The sequence below is a fragment of the Cherax quadricarinatus genome, chromosome 69, assembly GCF_038502225.1.
Source record: "Cherax quadricarinatus isolate ZL_2023a chromosome 69, ASM3850222v1, whole genome shotgun sequence".
In the NCBI taxonomy this organism is placed as follows: domain Eukaryota; kingdom Metazoa; phylum Arthropoda; class Malacostraca; order Decapoda; family Parastacidae; genus Cherax; species Cherax quadricarinatus.
The window spans coordinates 18,523,938-18,540,907 of NC_091360.1; the positions used below are offsets into that span (position 1 = coordinate 18,523,938).

General features: G+C 40.8%; 1 protein-coding gene across 3 annotated transcripts in view; it reads right to left on the reverse strand.

The window, feature by feature from the left end:
* The window catches only part of LOC128701878 (organic cation transporter protein), a 181,164-nt gene that overhangs the window by 117,428 nt on the left and 46,766 nt on the right, over positions 1-16,970 (reverse strand). For all 3 annotated transcript variants that reach the window (XM_053795846.2, XM_053795845.2, XM_053795844.2), the window contains exons 3-4: positions 14,871-15,081; positions 734-992 (exon numbers count right to left, since the gene is read on the reverse strand). In XM_053795846.2, the coding sequence (XP_053651821.2) occupies positions 734-992; positions 14,871-15,081 (470 nt within the window). The remainder of the gene's footprint in view (positions 1-733; positions 993-14,870; positions 15,082-16,970) is intronic.

A 16,970-nucleotide genomic window follows, 5' to 3' on the forward strand; every position in this document is an offset into this window, starting at 1 on the left:
GAATGATATGTTCAGCATCAGGTAATTTTCAAGTATTTGAAAAGCAAATTCAGTGATTTTCTGAATTGTTCCTAAATATTGTGGTTAACGAGTTTTCAATACAGTTTAAGGGACGACTAATTTTATAACAGTATATAACCAAGTAAATGAAATTTCTTTAGTATCAATTAGTTTATCATGTGTGATCACTTGAGTGGTATTGTCATTGATTTTATACAGGACAAGCAACTGAAAATATCGGAAAATTACTTGAAATCTCACGTGAAGTTTTCAAGAATATAGTGGAACCGTATATTGGTGTCATACTGTGTTTATCAATAATTAACACACAAGACTTTTACTGTGTCACAACCTGTGAGCAACGATGTTGAGTAATGTTATGTTGAGTAATAATAGTGAGACTCTACTCTCTCTGTTATTACTCAACATAACATAAATAATTGCTTTACTTGACAGCATTATGTTATTGGGGAATTGCTGAAACAATAGACACTCATTAAAATCTAATGTAATACTAGGTTCTCTATGTGGAACTATGTATAATGAACATATTTTGGCTTAATTGTCAAAGCAATTAATAATGAAGAAAGCACGCAGTTCAGTAATATTAAAAATATGTGAGTTTAAAAAAAAATCAGAGAATGGGACCATTTCGTTAGTTGTGTAAGTTAATAAAGAAGGGTGAAAATTAGTAGAAAATTAGATAAAGTACATAAATAACAGATGCACTTACTCAAGATGAATGAGATTATATGGAGACCATTACCTCCAACACCGGTGAAGAAACTCATCAACAGGAATACATAGTAGTTACTAGACACTGCGCTTATAACCCCACCAGTACCAAGTAGAAGCACAGAAGTCAAGATTGCCTTTTTTCTTCCGAAGCGATCAGCTAAATCACCAATAACAATGGCTCCCACTAACATTCCAGTCATGTACATTGAACCAGCAAATGGACGAAGCCAAGCTTTGTCACAGGTTAAGTCAAACTGTGGATATAATAAACATCAAAGCATTAATTCAAAACAATATATATAATGTTTATACCAGGTTCAAAGAAAAATTCATTTTCAGAGTTCCAGTGCTAGCCAGCTAGCAAATACAAGGTACTAAGGTACGGAGAAGAGAGCATAAATGCAAATATTTAGAAAATCTTTTTGTAATTGATATTAATAGTAATAATAATAATAATAATAACAATAATAATAATAATAATAATAATAATAATAATAATAATAATAAGAACCTTTATTTTTAATAGAACATGATATAACTATTTCAGATCTATGTAGCTGTCATCAGTGACACATTTCATAAAAACCTCGTGGATATGCAGAGCATTTCTGGCAACTTAGGTTAATCAGATCCCCCAAGATGCCTCCTGCAATAGTTGACTAACACCCTGGTACCTACTTACTACTAGGTGAACATGTGCTACTGGTGTAACATGACTAACGTCCAGGTACCTACTTACCACTAGGGGAACAGGAACAGCAGGTACAAAGTGACTAACACACAAATATATATTTACTGCTAGGTGAACAGGTGCAACAGGTGTAAGGAAACATTCCCAACACTTCAATGGTAGCACCTTGGTACCAGGACTAAGTACACTGACCAAGGTACCAGGGCTAAGTACACTGACCAAAGTACCAGGACTAAGTACACTGACCAAGGTACCAGGACTAACTACAGTGACTAAGGTACCAGGACTAAGTACAGTGACCAAGGTACCAGGACTAAGCACAGTGACCAAGGTACCAGGACTAAGTACAATGCCCAAGGTACCAGGACTAAGTACAGTGCCCAAGGTACCAGGACTAAGTACAGTGACCATGGTACCAGGACTAAGAACAGTGCCCAAGGTACCAGGACTAAGTACAGTGACCAAGGTACCAGGACTAAGTACACTGACCAAGGTACCAGGACTAACTACAGTGACTAAGGTACCAGCACTAAGTACACTGACCAAGGTACCAGGACTAAGTACAGTGCCCAAGGTACCAGGACTAAGTACAGTGCCCAAGGTACCAGGACTAAGTACAGTGACCACCAGGACTAAGTACAGTGCCCAAGGTACCAGGACTAAGTACAGTGCCCAAGGTACCAGGACTAAGTACAGTGACCACCAGGACTAAGTACAGTGCCCAAGGTACCAGGACTAAGTACAGTGACCAAGGTACCAGGACTAAGTACACTGACCAAGGTACCAGGACTAAGTACACTGACCAAGGTACCAGGACTAAGTACACTGACCAAGGTACCAGGACTAAGTGCAGTGACCAAGGTACCAGGACTAAGTGCAGTGACCAAGGTCCCAGGATTAAGTGCAGTGACCAAGGTACCAGGACTAAGTACATTGACCAAGATACCAGGACTAAGTACAGTGACAAAGGTCCCAGGACTAAGTGCAGTAACCAAGGTACCAGGACTAAGTGCAGTGACCAAGGTCCCAGGACTAAGTGCAGTGACCAAGGTCCCAGGACTAACTGCAGTGACCAAGGTACCAGAAATAAGCGCAGTGACCAAGGTCCCAGGACTAAGTGCAGTAACAAAGGTCCCAGGACTAAGTGCAGTGACGAAGGTCCCAGGACTAAATGCAATTACCAAGGTAACAGGACTAAGTGCAGTGACCAAGGTCTCAGGACTAAATGCAGTGACCAAGGTCCCAGAACTAAGTACAGTGACCAAGGTCCCAGGACGAAGTGCAGCGACCAAGATCCTAGGACTAAGTGCATTGACCAAGGTCCCAGGACTAAGTGCAGTGAGCAAGGTTCCAGAACTAAGTGCAGTGACCAAGGTCCCAGGACTAAGTGCAGTGACCAAGGTAACAGGACTAAGTGCAGTGACAAAGGTACCAGGACTAAGTGCAGTGACCAAGGTCCCAGGACGAAGTGGAGTGACCAAGGTCCCAGGACTAAGTGGAGTGACCAAGGTCGAAGTAGTAATTGTAGTGACCTAGGTCCCAGGATTAAGTGGAGTGACCAAAGTCCCAGGAGTAAGTGGAGTGACCAAGGTCCCAGGACTAATTGGAGTGACCAAGGTCCCAGGACTAAGAGGGGTGACCAAGGTCCCAGGACTAAGAGGGGTGACCAAGGTCCCAGGACTAAGTGGAGTGGCCAAGGTCCCAGGACTAAGTGCAGTGACCAAGGTTCTTCTAAGTGCACTGACCAAGGTCCCAGGATACACAAATAACCCGCACATAAAAGAGAGAAGCTTACGACGACGTTTCGGTCCGACTTGGACCATTGACAAAGTCACACTAACATCTTGTCGGTATTATATACAATTCTTGTTCTACTACTACTACTACTACTACTACTACTACTACTACTACTACTACTACTACTACTACTACTACTACTACCTCCACCTCTTCCTGCCTATATATAGCCGTCCTGCTCCACCTCTGTTAGTGTGACTTTGTCAATGGTCCAAGTTAGACCGAAACGTCGTCGTAAGCTTCTCTCTTTTATGTGCGGGTTATTTGTGTATCGTTCCAGTCAGGGTATTGTGCCTTTTTGTTATTTATTCAAGGTCCCAGGACTAAGTGAAGTGACTAAGGTCCCAATAATAAGTGAAGTGACCTAGGTCCCAGGACTAAGTGCAGTGACCAAGGCCCTACTAAGTGCACTGACCAAGGTCCCAGGGCTAAGTGCACTGACCAAGGTCCCAGGACTAAGTGCAGTGACCAAAGTCGTAGGACTAAGTGCGGTGACCAAGGTCCCAGGACTAACTGGGGTGACCAAGGTCCTAAGACTACGTGGGGTGACCTAGGTCCCAGGAATAAGTGCAGTGACAAAGGTCCCAGGACTAAGTTCAGTGACCAAGGTCCCAGGACTAAGTGCAGTGACCAAGGTCCCAAGACTAAGTGCAGTGGCCAAGGTCCCAGGGCTAACTGCAGTAACCAAGGTCCCAGGACTAAGTGCAGTGACCAAGGTCCCAGTACTAAGTGGGGTGACCAAGGTCCCTGGACTAATTGGAGTGACAAAGGTCCCAGGACTATGTGTGGTGACCAAGGTCCCAGGACTAAGTTGGGTGACCAAGGTCCCAGGACTAAGTGGGGTGACCAAGGTCCCAGGAGTAAGTGGGGTGACGAAGGTCCCAAGACTAAGTGGGGTGACGAAGGTCCCAGGACTAAGTGCAGTGACCAAGGTCCCGGGAGTAAGTTGGGTGACCAAGGTCACAAGACTAAGTGGGGTGACCAAGGTCCCAGGACTAAGTGGGGTGACCAAGGTCCCAGGACTAAATGGGGTGGCCAAGGTCCCAGGACTAAGTGGGGTGACCAAGGTCCCAGGACTAAGTGGGGTGACCAAGGTCCCAGGACTAAGTGGGGTGACCAAGGTCCCAGGACTATGTGGAGTGTCAAAGGTCCCAGGACTAAGTGGGGTGACCAAGGTCCGATGTCTAAGTGGGGTGACCAAGGTCCCAGGACTAAATGGGGTGACCAATGTCCCAGGACTAAGTGGGGTGACCAAGGTCCCAGGACTAATTGCAGTGACCCAGGTCCCAGGACTAAGTGCAGTGACCCAGGTCCCAGGACTAAGTTGGGTGACCAAGGTCACAGGACTAAGTGGGGTGACCAAGGTCCCAGGAGTAAGTGGGGTGACCAAGGTCCCAGGACTAAGTGGTTTGACCAAGGTCCCAGGACTAAGTTGGGTGACCAAGGTCCCAGGACTAAGTGGGGTGACCAAGGTCCCAGGACAAAGTGGGGTGACCAAGGTCCCAGGACTAAATGGGGTGACCAAGGTCCCAGGACTAAGTGGGGTGACCAAGGTCCCAGGACTAAGTGGGGTGACCAAGGTCCCTGGACTAAATGGGGTGTCCAAGGTCCTAGGACTAAGTGGGGTAACCAAGGTCCCAGGGCAAAGTGGGGTGACCAAGGTCCCAGGACTAAGTTGGGTGACCAAGGTCCCAGGACTAAGTGGGGTGACCAAGGTCCCAGGACTAATTGCAGTGACCAAGGTCCCAGGTCTAAGTGCAGTGACCAAGGTCCCAGGTCTAAGTGCAGTGACCAAGGTCCCAGGTCTAAGTGCAGTGACCAAGGTCCCAGGTCTAAGTGCAGTGACCAAGGTCCCAGGTCTAAGTGCAGTGACCAAGGTCCCAGGTCTCAGTGCAGTGACCAAGGTACCAGGTCTAAGTTCAGTGACCAAGGTCCCAGGTCTAAGTGCAGTGACCAAGGTACCAGGTCTAAGTGCAGTGACCAAGGTCCCAGGTCTAAGTGCAGTGACCAAGGTCCCAGGTCTAAGTGCAGTGACCAAGGTCCCAGGTCTAAGTGCAGTGACCAAGGTCCCAGGTCTAAGTGCAGTGACCAAGGTCCCAGGACTAAGTACAGTGACCAAGGTCCCAGGACTAAGTGGGGTGAGAGAAACAAGTGGTATGCCACCACACATTGGTTCCCTCCCACATACCCTACATGGGGGCGGGTGGGGTCGGCCTCACAGTTTGCATATAGCATGAAGAAATACTAGAAGGTAGTTAATAGCCAGCATCAAGCTTCTAACCACTGGGAACAGGTCATGTGATTCAAAAAGTTACAAAATTGGATCCTTACATACCTCATTTACAAATTTGTAAACTCCAGGTAAACCTTCCAGAACAATAAGGAAATACTCGCAGTGTCAGTTAATAAACATGTGTGATTTTTTTCCTATTTAGGTTTTCTCAAAATAACTAGGTTATTCATAATTTTGGTGCCATTCTAATCAATATTATCCGATAATTTCATTATTATCATCATCATAACTAGGCTATTATTAATTTTAATGTCATTCCTATAATTATTATCACTATCATCTGCTAATATCATTATTATCATCATTATATTACCAAAAACCTGATTCAAAGCAACCCTGTCATTAATATCCACAAATATCATTATTATCATCATCATAACTTGGCTATTCTTAATTTTAATGCTATTCCTGTCATTATTATCACCTATCATCAGCAAATATCATTATTGTTATCATCATTATAATATTACCAACAACCTGATTCATTAAACCACTAAACTAATAAGTCACCATCATAGCCTAGTTATGATGATAATAATGATATTTGTGAACATTAATGATAGGAGTGGCTTTGAATTAGGTTTATGGTAATGTAAGATGATAATAATGATATTAGCTGATGATAATTGATAATAACGGTAGGAAGGATATTAAAATTAAGAATAGCTTAGTTATGATGATAATAGCGGGTAATGAGTATGGGAATGGCATTAAAATTAAGAAAAGCCTAGTTATTGTGAGAAAACCTGAATAAGAAAAAATTCACACAAGCTTATTAAATGACACTGCGAGTATTTCCTGATTGTTCTGGAAGGTTCGATGACACGGGATGAAAAATGAGGGATTTTTTCCCCTCTGTTTCATTAGTTAAAAGAGTGTAAATGAAGGTATGTAACTCGAAATTGTAACTTTTTGCATCACATGACCTGTTCCCGGTGGTTAGTCATGATATATGCAGACTGTGAGGCCTACCCCACCAGCTCTCATTTGGGGTATTGGGGAGAGGGGACCAGAGTATGGTGGCATCCCGTTTGTCACTATCAGATACTGGCTGCCTGAGTCCACACTACCACTCTCTGAAAACTTACTCTAATTCTCCTGTTGTTGCCTTTGCAATATTGCACAGCTCTTGATGATGTAATGAGAAGTGCGAAAGTACTTGAGCTAAATATTTCCACCCCCCGTGGCTTGTCTTCCATATATATATATATATATATATATATATATATATATATATATATATATATATATATATATATATATATATATATATATATATATATATATATATATATATATATATATATTCTTTCATCTTTCATCTTTCAACATATCAGCCGTATCCCACCAAGGCAGGGTTGACCCAAAAGAAAACAAAAGTTTCTCGTTTTAAATTTAGTACAGGTCTTTCATCACAATTCCGGTATCACGGGGGCATGTTGTGTGCCAGATTATTGAGACTGCCAGATTAGACTCGTTAGGTTAGAATACACTTAATAAAATTAACCAACTTGACTTACATAGGAAAGTTCTTTGAAGATCGGATAAAACCGAATATTTCCGCTACTTTGAGCTCTATTTCAAGGTACTTTTCTTCGTTTAAGCAATCAAAATCAAACCTATTTCAGTAATATATCTTACATTTTATCATATGAGACCAGAAAAAACAAGAATTCAACCATGAAAACTATACAAAAATATACCGCTTAGGAGCGGCTAATGGCTGGGAAGCGAAGTCCGTTATTTATTGTCCGATTTCTTTCATTTTTGATATAGGTTAAGAAGCATTTATCCGCCAAGTGTCAATAAGATAACCCAACAAACAACCGAGAGAAAAAAAATATTTACCAAAAAACATATATGGCAAACTGAAGCCAGGTACCAGAAATAAGTCACTTTGTCTAATATTTTTGGGGTATCCTAGGTTCTCTACTCATATATTGCTATGTATGATAATCTCTGTATGGAAAATAGCTTTTTTGTTTCAATTTCATGGTGCACTACGAGTGTATATCACAGTTAGCCCTGTGCTATACTCTGTTTTCTCTAATATCAGCCCCCAAAACAGGGATGGGAGGATGGTACTTATATCCCATATCCTCTTAATACCGCCGTCGAACCGCTCAGTATTATACCAAGTATTATTCATTCTGGAGTATTTAACATGTTTTTAAGTTATTTAAAATGTTTATTATGTCCCATTTGATCAAATGTGATTGGAAAATAAGCCGTAGTGTTTAAATTAGCATAATAACAAAGCATATTCCCCTGCATCAGGGGACTGAGCTCATGGCAACTGACAGTGGCTTCAAACCCACCTTATCTTTTATGGACAATGTGCTGTGTAGGCATTTACACAACGAGAAGCATTTCTTTTATTCGTTGGAACCATGGCTAGGGCTAAAAGTCAGCAGGTTATAACAATAAATGGAGAAAAAAAAAAGGAATGACTTATGGAGCAAGTAGCGCCACCAAACAGTTCCAGCAGGTTGGTGTGGCGACCCTGGAAATCTGAAATTATGCTAGCCGAAATTAGTGCCGAATAACTGATGGAACCGGATGTCTGATTGTCGGATATGTGATGGCGGAAATGTAATATATACAGGAGAAGAGGTTACTAGCACCTTGCTCCCTGCATTTCAGTCCTGTGGGTTAGAGCGTCATGTGATTTTCGCTCACCATGAGGCGGGCCAAAACATCATGGGTTCGAGTCCTTGGCTAATCGCAATTTTGTTATTGATTAATACCATTCATTTGTGGTTACAGTTGTTGGGCTAGTACACCAAACAGGGAGTAGAATGAAATTAGCTCAGAGGCACCCACATCACGGTATGTCCTTGGACCAAGGGTAACACACCTAGCGTGGCTGGGTGCTTGGTTGGAAATAAATGGTATAAAATACCGACACAATGGAAATATAAACACATGCAGTATAATGTGATCCTTTATTGACTACGTTTCGCCCACACAGTGGGCTTTTTCAAGTCACAAACAGATCTACCTGGGGTGGAAGGGACGCGAGTATTTATAGTCAGGTTCAGAATGCTGAGGTCAGGTGGAGAATGCTGCATCTGATGATGTACCGAGTGGGGTTATAGAGTCTAAAATCTTGGGTAGCTTGTAAATGAGATTGCATAAGTTTGTGAGCAGACCTTCTACAGTGTTCTTATGTGGGATAGCGATGAAGAAGTTTCTTGGCAAGTGGTTCAGCTATGTTATAGAAGCCACTATTCTGGTTGAAGTTGTCGGATATAGAAATAAGTGATGATTCCAGGATTCTTCGGTATTGAGTGTTGTCTTCTGTGGCGATGAGTCTTGAGTTTCTGTAGTTTATCAAGTGGTTGTGTGAATTACGGTGTTGTACACAGGCATTCCTTGTGTCGTCAGACCTGCTTGCGTATTGGTGTTCTGAAATATGTGTTTGGAGGTCCCTTGATGTTTCGCCCACGTATAACTTGTTGCAGTCATTACAAGGGATTATGTATACCCCTGCAGAGGGTGGAAGCTTGTCCTGTCTATCACTGGTAATGTCCTTGATGGTCGTGGTTGTGGAGGTAGATACTTGAAATGAGGTATTGGAAAAGATGTTGGAAACGTGTTTGGCAATGGAGTTGGTGGGGAGGACTATGTATCTCTTGTCGGCAGTGTCTTCTCTGGGTGTGTTGAAGATTGTTAGGTAAGACACATATGCAACAGTTAGGTATCTTTATTATGAAACGTTTCGCCTACACAGTAGGCTTCTTCAGTCAAGTACAGAAAAGTTGATAGAAGCAGAAGATACTTGAAGTATCTTCTGCTTCTATCAACTTTTCTGTACTTGACTGAAGAAGCCTACTGTGTAGGCGAAACGTTTCATAATAAAGATACCTAACTGTTGCATATGTGTCTTACCTAACAACCTGTCGGTATTTTATACCATTTTAATGTTCAATCTGTCAGACACTGCAACACAAGGGTATCTTGGTACAGACCTGCAATCAACTTCGACAACTTCCACTAGTGAGAGGGGCTGGATTTGAGAGGGACCTGACTTCTCAACATCTGAGTTCTTACCTCTCCGAGTGGCCTACGTCTCACCTCTTGGCGCTATAAAAAGCTCCATCCTGTCACTTCTTCTCCATATTGTTTCATACTATGGAACAATGCTCTTCTCCAGACTGAGGGACTGACCACCTCAAAACTTTAAGGGTGATGGACTGATTACATCGTCTTCAAGTATCTTCTGCTTCTATCACTTTTCTGTACTTGACTGAAGAAGCCTACTGTGTAGGCGAAACGTTTCTTAATAAAGATACCTAACTGTTGCATATGTGTCTTACCTAACAACCTGTCGGTATTTTATACCATTTTAATGTTCAGTGTGTTGAAGATGTTTAATGCCCGTCGTCTGCAGTCTCTGATGAAGTGACGAGGATAGTGGAGTTTAGAAAATACTTGTTCAATTATCGTGCATTCTTCTTCAAGGAACTCATTGCTGCAGATTCTGAGTGCACGCAGGAAGAAGCCTATAATTACACCACGTTTGGTTTTGGTGTCGTGGTGAGAGTAAAAGTGGAGAAAGTCGTTTTGGTTGGTGGGTTTTCGATAGACTTTAAAACGAAGTTCGTGGTCAGCTTTGCAGAGCAGAACATCAAGGAAAGGAAGAGTGTTGTCGACTTCTTCTTCAAGTGTGAACTGGATTGAAGGCTCGACCTGGTTGAGCTTGTCTCAACACGCAGCTCCCCAGTCATACCTCGACGTTACATCAATGCACTCAAAGGTTTAGCAGAAGACACGACCATCAGGGTCACCACCGCTGATAAAGGAGGTGGTGTTGTTATCATGAACACTGACGATTACAGGAACAAAATGCTCAATCTACTTAATGACCCAGATACCTACAAACCTCTCACAACTAACCAAGTGGACAACCTTACTAAAACTTTTCTTCAAAGGACTCGCCGCATTCTGAGGGGCTCAGAACAAGGGAAGAAACTTCTGCACACCATGCCCAGCAACCCCAGACCTGCCAGAATGTACGGCCTGCCAAAAACTCACAAGCCTGGTATCCCACTGAGGCCCATATCCTCGGGAATAGGCAGTGCTCCCCACCAGCTCTCAGGAATTCTCGCAAAACACCTCTCTAAACTCTTGGGCACTATCAGTCCAGCACATCTCAAACACTCGGGTGATCTTCTCAATCGCATTCTCAACATCAACATCAGGAACAAGAAACTTTCCAGCCTTGACGTGACTTCCCTATTCACCAAAGTACCTACTACACAAGCCATTGATCTCTTGCGCAGGAAAATTGACGATTCACTTGACCTTCCCATTCCTGCCAGCGATTTCATCGACCTTGTTGAACTATGTGTTGGCTTTACGTGTTTCTCTTTCGAAAATCACCTCTTTCAGCAGACTTTTGGACTACCCATGGGTTCGCCACTCAGTGCGGTCCTGGCGAACCTATACATGGAACATCTAGAAGCCGAACGTTTCTCCACCATTATTCCTTCGTCTGTCACCTGGCTCCGTTATGTTGACGACATTCTCCTCATAACTTCTAAACGCTTCAACGTTCAAGCTCTCCAAGACAAGCTCAACCAGGTCGAGCCTTCAATCCAGTTCACACTTGAAGAAGAAGTCGACAACACCCTTCCTTTCCTTGATGTTCTGCTCTGCAAAGCTGACCACGAACTTCGTTTTAAAGTCTATCGAAAACCCACCAACCAAAACGACCTTCTCCACTTTTACTCTCACCACGACACCAAAACCAAACGTGGTGTAATTATAGGCTTCTTTCTGCGTGCACTCAGAATCTGCAGCAATGAGTTCCTTGAAGAAGAATGCACGATAATTGAACAAGTATTTTCTAAACTCCACTATCCTCGTCACTTCATCAGAGACTGCAGACGACGGGCATTAAACATCTTCAACACACCCAGAGAAGACACTGCCGACAAGAGATACATAGTCCTCCCCACCAACTCCATTGCCAAACACGTTTCCAACATCTTTTCCAATACCTCATTTCAAGTATCTACCTCCACAACCACGACCATCAAGGACATTACCAGTGATAGACAGGACAAGCTTCCGCCCTCTGCAGGGGTATACATAATCCCTTGTAATGACTGCAACAAGTTATACGTGGGCGAAACATCAAGGGACCTCCAAACACATATTTCAGAACACCAATACGCAAGCAGGTCTGACGACACAAGGAATGCCTGTGTACAACACCGTAATTCACACAACCACTTGATAAACTACAGAAACTCAAGACTCATCGCCACAGAAGACAACACTCAATACCGAAGAATCCTGGAATCATCACTTATTTCTATATCCGACAACTTCAACCAGAATAGTGGCTTCTATAACATAGCTGAACCACTTGCCAAGAAACTTCTTCATCGCTATCCCACATAAGAACACTGTAGAAGGTCTGCTCACAAACTTATCCAATCTCATTTACAAGCTACCCAAGATTTTAGACTCTATAACCCCACTCGGTACATCATCAGATGCAGCATTCTCCACCTGACCTCAGCATTCTGAACCTGACTATAAATACTCGCGTCCCTTCCACCCCAGGTAGATCTGTTTGTGACTTGAAAAAAGCCCACTGTGTGGGCGAAACGTAGTCAATAAAGGATCACATTATACTGCATATGTGTTTATATTTCCAATGGGTGATTGGTTCTTGCAGGATTTGGTGGTCCTGTGGGTTAGAGCATCATGTGATTTTCGCTCACCACGAGTCAGGCCAAAACACCATGGGTTCGAGTCCTTGGGTAGTCGCAGTGTTCTTACATTCTTACACACACACACACACACATATATATATATATATATATATATATATATATATATATATATATATATATATATATATATATATATATATATATATATATATATATATATATATATATATATATATATATGTTTTGGCCCGCCTCATGGTGAGCGAAAGTCACATGACGCTCTAACCCACAGGACTGAAATGCAGGGAGGAAGGTGCTTGTAACCTCTTCTCCTGTATATATTACATTTCCGCCATCACATATCCGACAATCAGACATCCGGTTCCATCAGTTATTCGGCACTAATTTCGGCTAGCATAATTTCAAATTTCCAGGTTCGCCACACCAACCTGCTGGAACTGTTTGGTGGCACTACTGCTCCATAAGTCATTCCTATTTTTTTTCTCCATTTATGTACACTCATATATATATAATATATATATATATATATATATATATATATATATATATATATATATATATATATATATATATATATATATATATATATATATATATTATTACATAATATGGTACAGAAGATCCAAGAGATACACTATTGATATCAAGGTGGCACATACGGTACATGTTGTTACGTGTGTATCACCGATTATAAGGCGAAAATCTCATCCAGCTCCTCAGAGCTGGGGCGTGTGCCCAAAATACAGCAGGCATTACCCCTTTGAACAGCCGCACTGAGCCGCTGGAACAGAAAACTAGCTGCCCTGGGATCCCTAGTTACCCTGATGAGTCTTTTTCCCAGCTCCTTAAGGAATTTAGATGCACTCTTTCCCCATGAGCCAAGGGTCTCTGAGCCTATGGGAACAAACATATAATGATGGGCAAGTTCTCCATATTTTCTAGACTTTTGGGACTCCCTGAAGCTGGCAGCTGCCCCTCCTTCCTCCCTGGTGTATTGGAGATAGGTATCAGCCAAGGTAGATGCACATGTATAGTCCCACACCACCTGCTTCCCATCTGTCCAGGCTTGAAGGGTGATACCATCTGGACGCTTCTGGCTGCCATCAGATCTGCATAGTTGGGGTGGCTCCCTTACTGCTGGGCATCCAGCTGTTGTGAGGCTCCTCTTGATAATATTATTAACCTCCTCATGTATATATATATATATATATATATATATATATATATATATATATATATATATATATATATATATATATATATATATATATATATATATATATATATATATATATATATGTCGTGCCGAATAGGCAGAACTTGCGATCTTGGCTTAAATAGCAACGCTCGTCTTGCCATATAGGACAAGTGAAAATTTGTGTATGCAATAATTTCGCCAAAATCATTCTGAACCTAACGAAAAAAATATATTTGATTGTGTTTGTTTAGTACTAAATTATTGTAAACGTATTTAAAATATATTTAGTTGGGTTAGGCTAAAATAAATTACACTTATCATAATAAGGTTAGGTAAGTTTTCTAAGATTCTTTTGGTCCAAAATTATAAATATTTACATTAACATTGATGAAAAAAAATATATCTTTAAACGTGTAAGAGAAAATTTCAGAAAGGACTTAATTTTAAATGAGTTCTTGCTAATTGACCAGTTTCACATATTCGGCACGATATATATATATATATATATATATATATATATATATATATATATATATATATATATATATATATATATATATAAAGGTGTTGTGCTGAATAGGTAAAACTTGCGATATTGGCTTAAATAGCAATGCTCTTCTTGCCGAATAAAGCAAGCAAAAATTTGTTATTGCAGTAATTAAGCAAAAATCATTGTGAACTTTTCGAAAAAATATATTTCATTGTGTTTGTTTTTATTAAATAACTGTAAACTTATCTAAAATATATTTCGTTGGATTAGATTAAATTTTATTGTGATTGTTATAAATAGGTTAGGAAAGTTTTCTAAGGTTCTTTTGGTACAAAATTATTAATTTTTACATTAACAAAAATCAACATCATATATCTTTAAACGTATAAGAGAAAATTTTGGGAAGGACTTAATTTTACTTATTTTAAATGAGTTCTTGCTAACTGACCAATTTTACAATTTTGGCACGACATATGTCATATGTAAAAAGCCGAACTGGCCGAATAAACCGAGCTCCCTAAAAGAAATTAAACATTAAAAAAAAATTACTGATAGATAATTTTCTTTCGTTGTCAGTAACATAAAGATTTTTATTTTTGAACAAAAACTAAGTTAGTACGTTACCTAACCGCAGTTAAACTAATGCAGTTGGCTTTTGCTAAATTCTACTATTTATCCCAAGTCAATATATATGCAATAAAGATTATTTTAAATCAATGATGTACATATTTATCATAATGCTGAGACTGAATTTAGCAGAGTTACTCAATAAGCAAATTTTCTCTCAGCTAATTTGGCAGAAGACAACCTTGTTTTATAGACCAAACTACCCAATTCGGCTTAATCGGCAGTTTTACTTACACTAGTCGTAATATACAATATAATATAACTAATAATATCCATGTAAAATATTATAATTTAACATAACAAATATAACATACAATCTGACAAACCTGAGTGACAGTAGTTGCAGAGAACAATGATGTATCATAAACCCACTGTGAGCAAGATGTAGTTGAGTTAGAAAATACATCTGGTTGACATTGGTCAGTAATGTTGTCCTTGAGTGTCCAGACATGACACTGGTCACCCTCTGGGATGGCCCACTCTGTGAAGATCTCCTCGTAATGGCTACTGTTGTCATCACAGTTTGGCACCACACATCTGGGAAAACAACGTTATTTATTAACCCGTAAACGGTCCAAGCAGATCTAAGTTCACATGTGTAGTGCTACTAAAGTAGATCTACTTTTTTTTTTACATATTTTTAAATATAACATTTTCAAATGTAAAAAAGCAAAAAGAAGATCTGCTTTTTTTACATACTTTCAAATGTTGAAAAAACGTATATATACGTTTGGACCGTTTACGGTTTTTTAATAAATATGGCATTGAAATAAACACCAGCATGCTTTACATAAGTGTAATATTCTCTATCTCTTCAAATAAGATTTACAAAATTATAGAAAGTTAGAGTTCTAAAAACTACAATGTACAAATATCCGGCTCATAGAAGAGAGAAGCTTATTGCGACGTTTCAGTCAGACTTGGACCATTTACAAATCACACTGACATACGATAGTTGTTGTTTGATTGATTCGTCAGAAGCTGCATCCTGGCACAGGTCTTAATCCTAAGATGACCCGTCTGAGGTTCTTAAAGATGTTCATTTAATTCAGCTGTTCTGTGGCCGCTGTCAGGGTCTTGTTGTAGTCCCTGTGTGTGTCACAGCAAAACATTTTATGTACTACAGTGGAGTGAAGTACTCAGCCCCCCCCCCCCATCATTGTCTGTGAGTCCTATGTTGGATGGTCGGGTAAATTTGCAAATTAACCATGGACTCTTTTGTTAATCATGCATATATTCAAGAAGGTTTTTACTATAGTTCTGAATGTTTCTTAGTTTTCTTCTGAGTCTATCAGGTAGCATATGATTTCAGTGAAGCACTTGATTGACTACATCATTTGATGGCCCTGGGGAAACACAGAATTGCTTGCTCTGTTCCCTTGGGCTATAGTGCTCTTCATTGGTGACTGCTGGGATATTACGGATGATACGTCTGTAGTCTGGTCCTGCATCATGGAGCACGTTGGCTGCTGTTGTTGGGTGGAAGGTCAAGCAGCAGTATCAAATGATAGCTGAGCATGTGCGTGTGAAGGCTTACTCAGCCCTGTAACAACTTCAGTCAGTATTACCAAGGCTGGCTCCTCCTCAGGAAAATCAATGAATAGAAAAAGAAATAATAACAGACAATGATAAACACTTTATTATTTAGAAACGGAAAATTTAAAACAATAAAACATGAATGAGTATCCTAATTGAAAGAAAAATGAAAAATGAAATGAAAAAAAAAATTACATTTGAACTCAATGCTAATATAGGTATATCGTGGTAATGGGGTGTCAGGTGTTGGTGACACTGCGTGTTGTTGAAATCATAGCAGTTGCTGATGGGGGGGGGGTAGCAGGTGTTGGTGACCACCACCGGCTCGTTCTTCACAGTGTGTGGCCGTGAGTAATTACTTCAGATGACAGGAAAACAGGTTCGTTACCACTGCTATAATGAGGGGTTAGGTCCTGCGTTGGCTTGCATAACAGGTAAGTAGATTAAACCTGGGACGTCTCAGGACGTTAGTCCGTCTCCTTCTATTCTTCTCATTGGTTGGCAGGTGACCCTCTCTGTCATTCCAAGCTGTAAAGAGAGAGATTACCCACTGCTTAAGAAATCACTCTCCATGATAAGTACAATACCTAAAAGATGTGGTGATTATTAAAACATTTAACAGATAAAAACTGAAAGGACTAAGTTAATTATTGGTCAAAAGTGAAGCTTTCAACCAATAAGTCCACTAAAATATGATCAGAAGTGTTGGGAGCTGTGAGTCGAGTGATTTACTGTTTGACCGGAGCCCCACACGTCACCTTTCGGGAAGGGGGGGAAGAGGGAGGGGAAGGGATAGCAGTAGCTAGACTGACCCTACCTTAACAAGCAGCCGGCAATCAAACTATCACTTTCGGGGAGGGGGAAAAAGGGGGGGGGAATAGCTGGAGCTG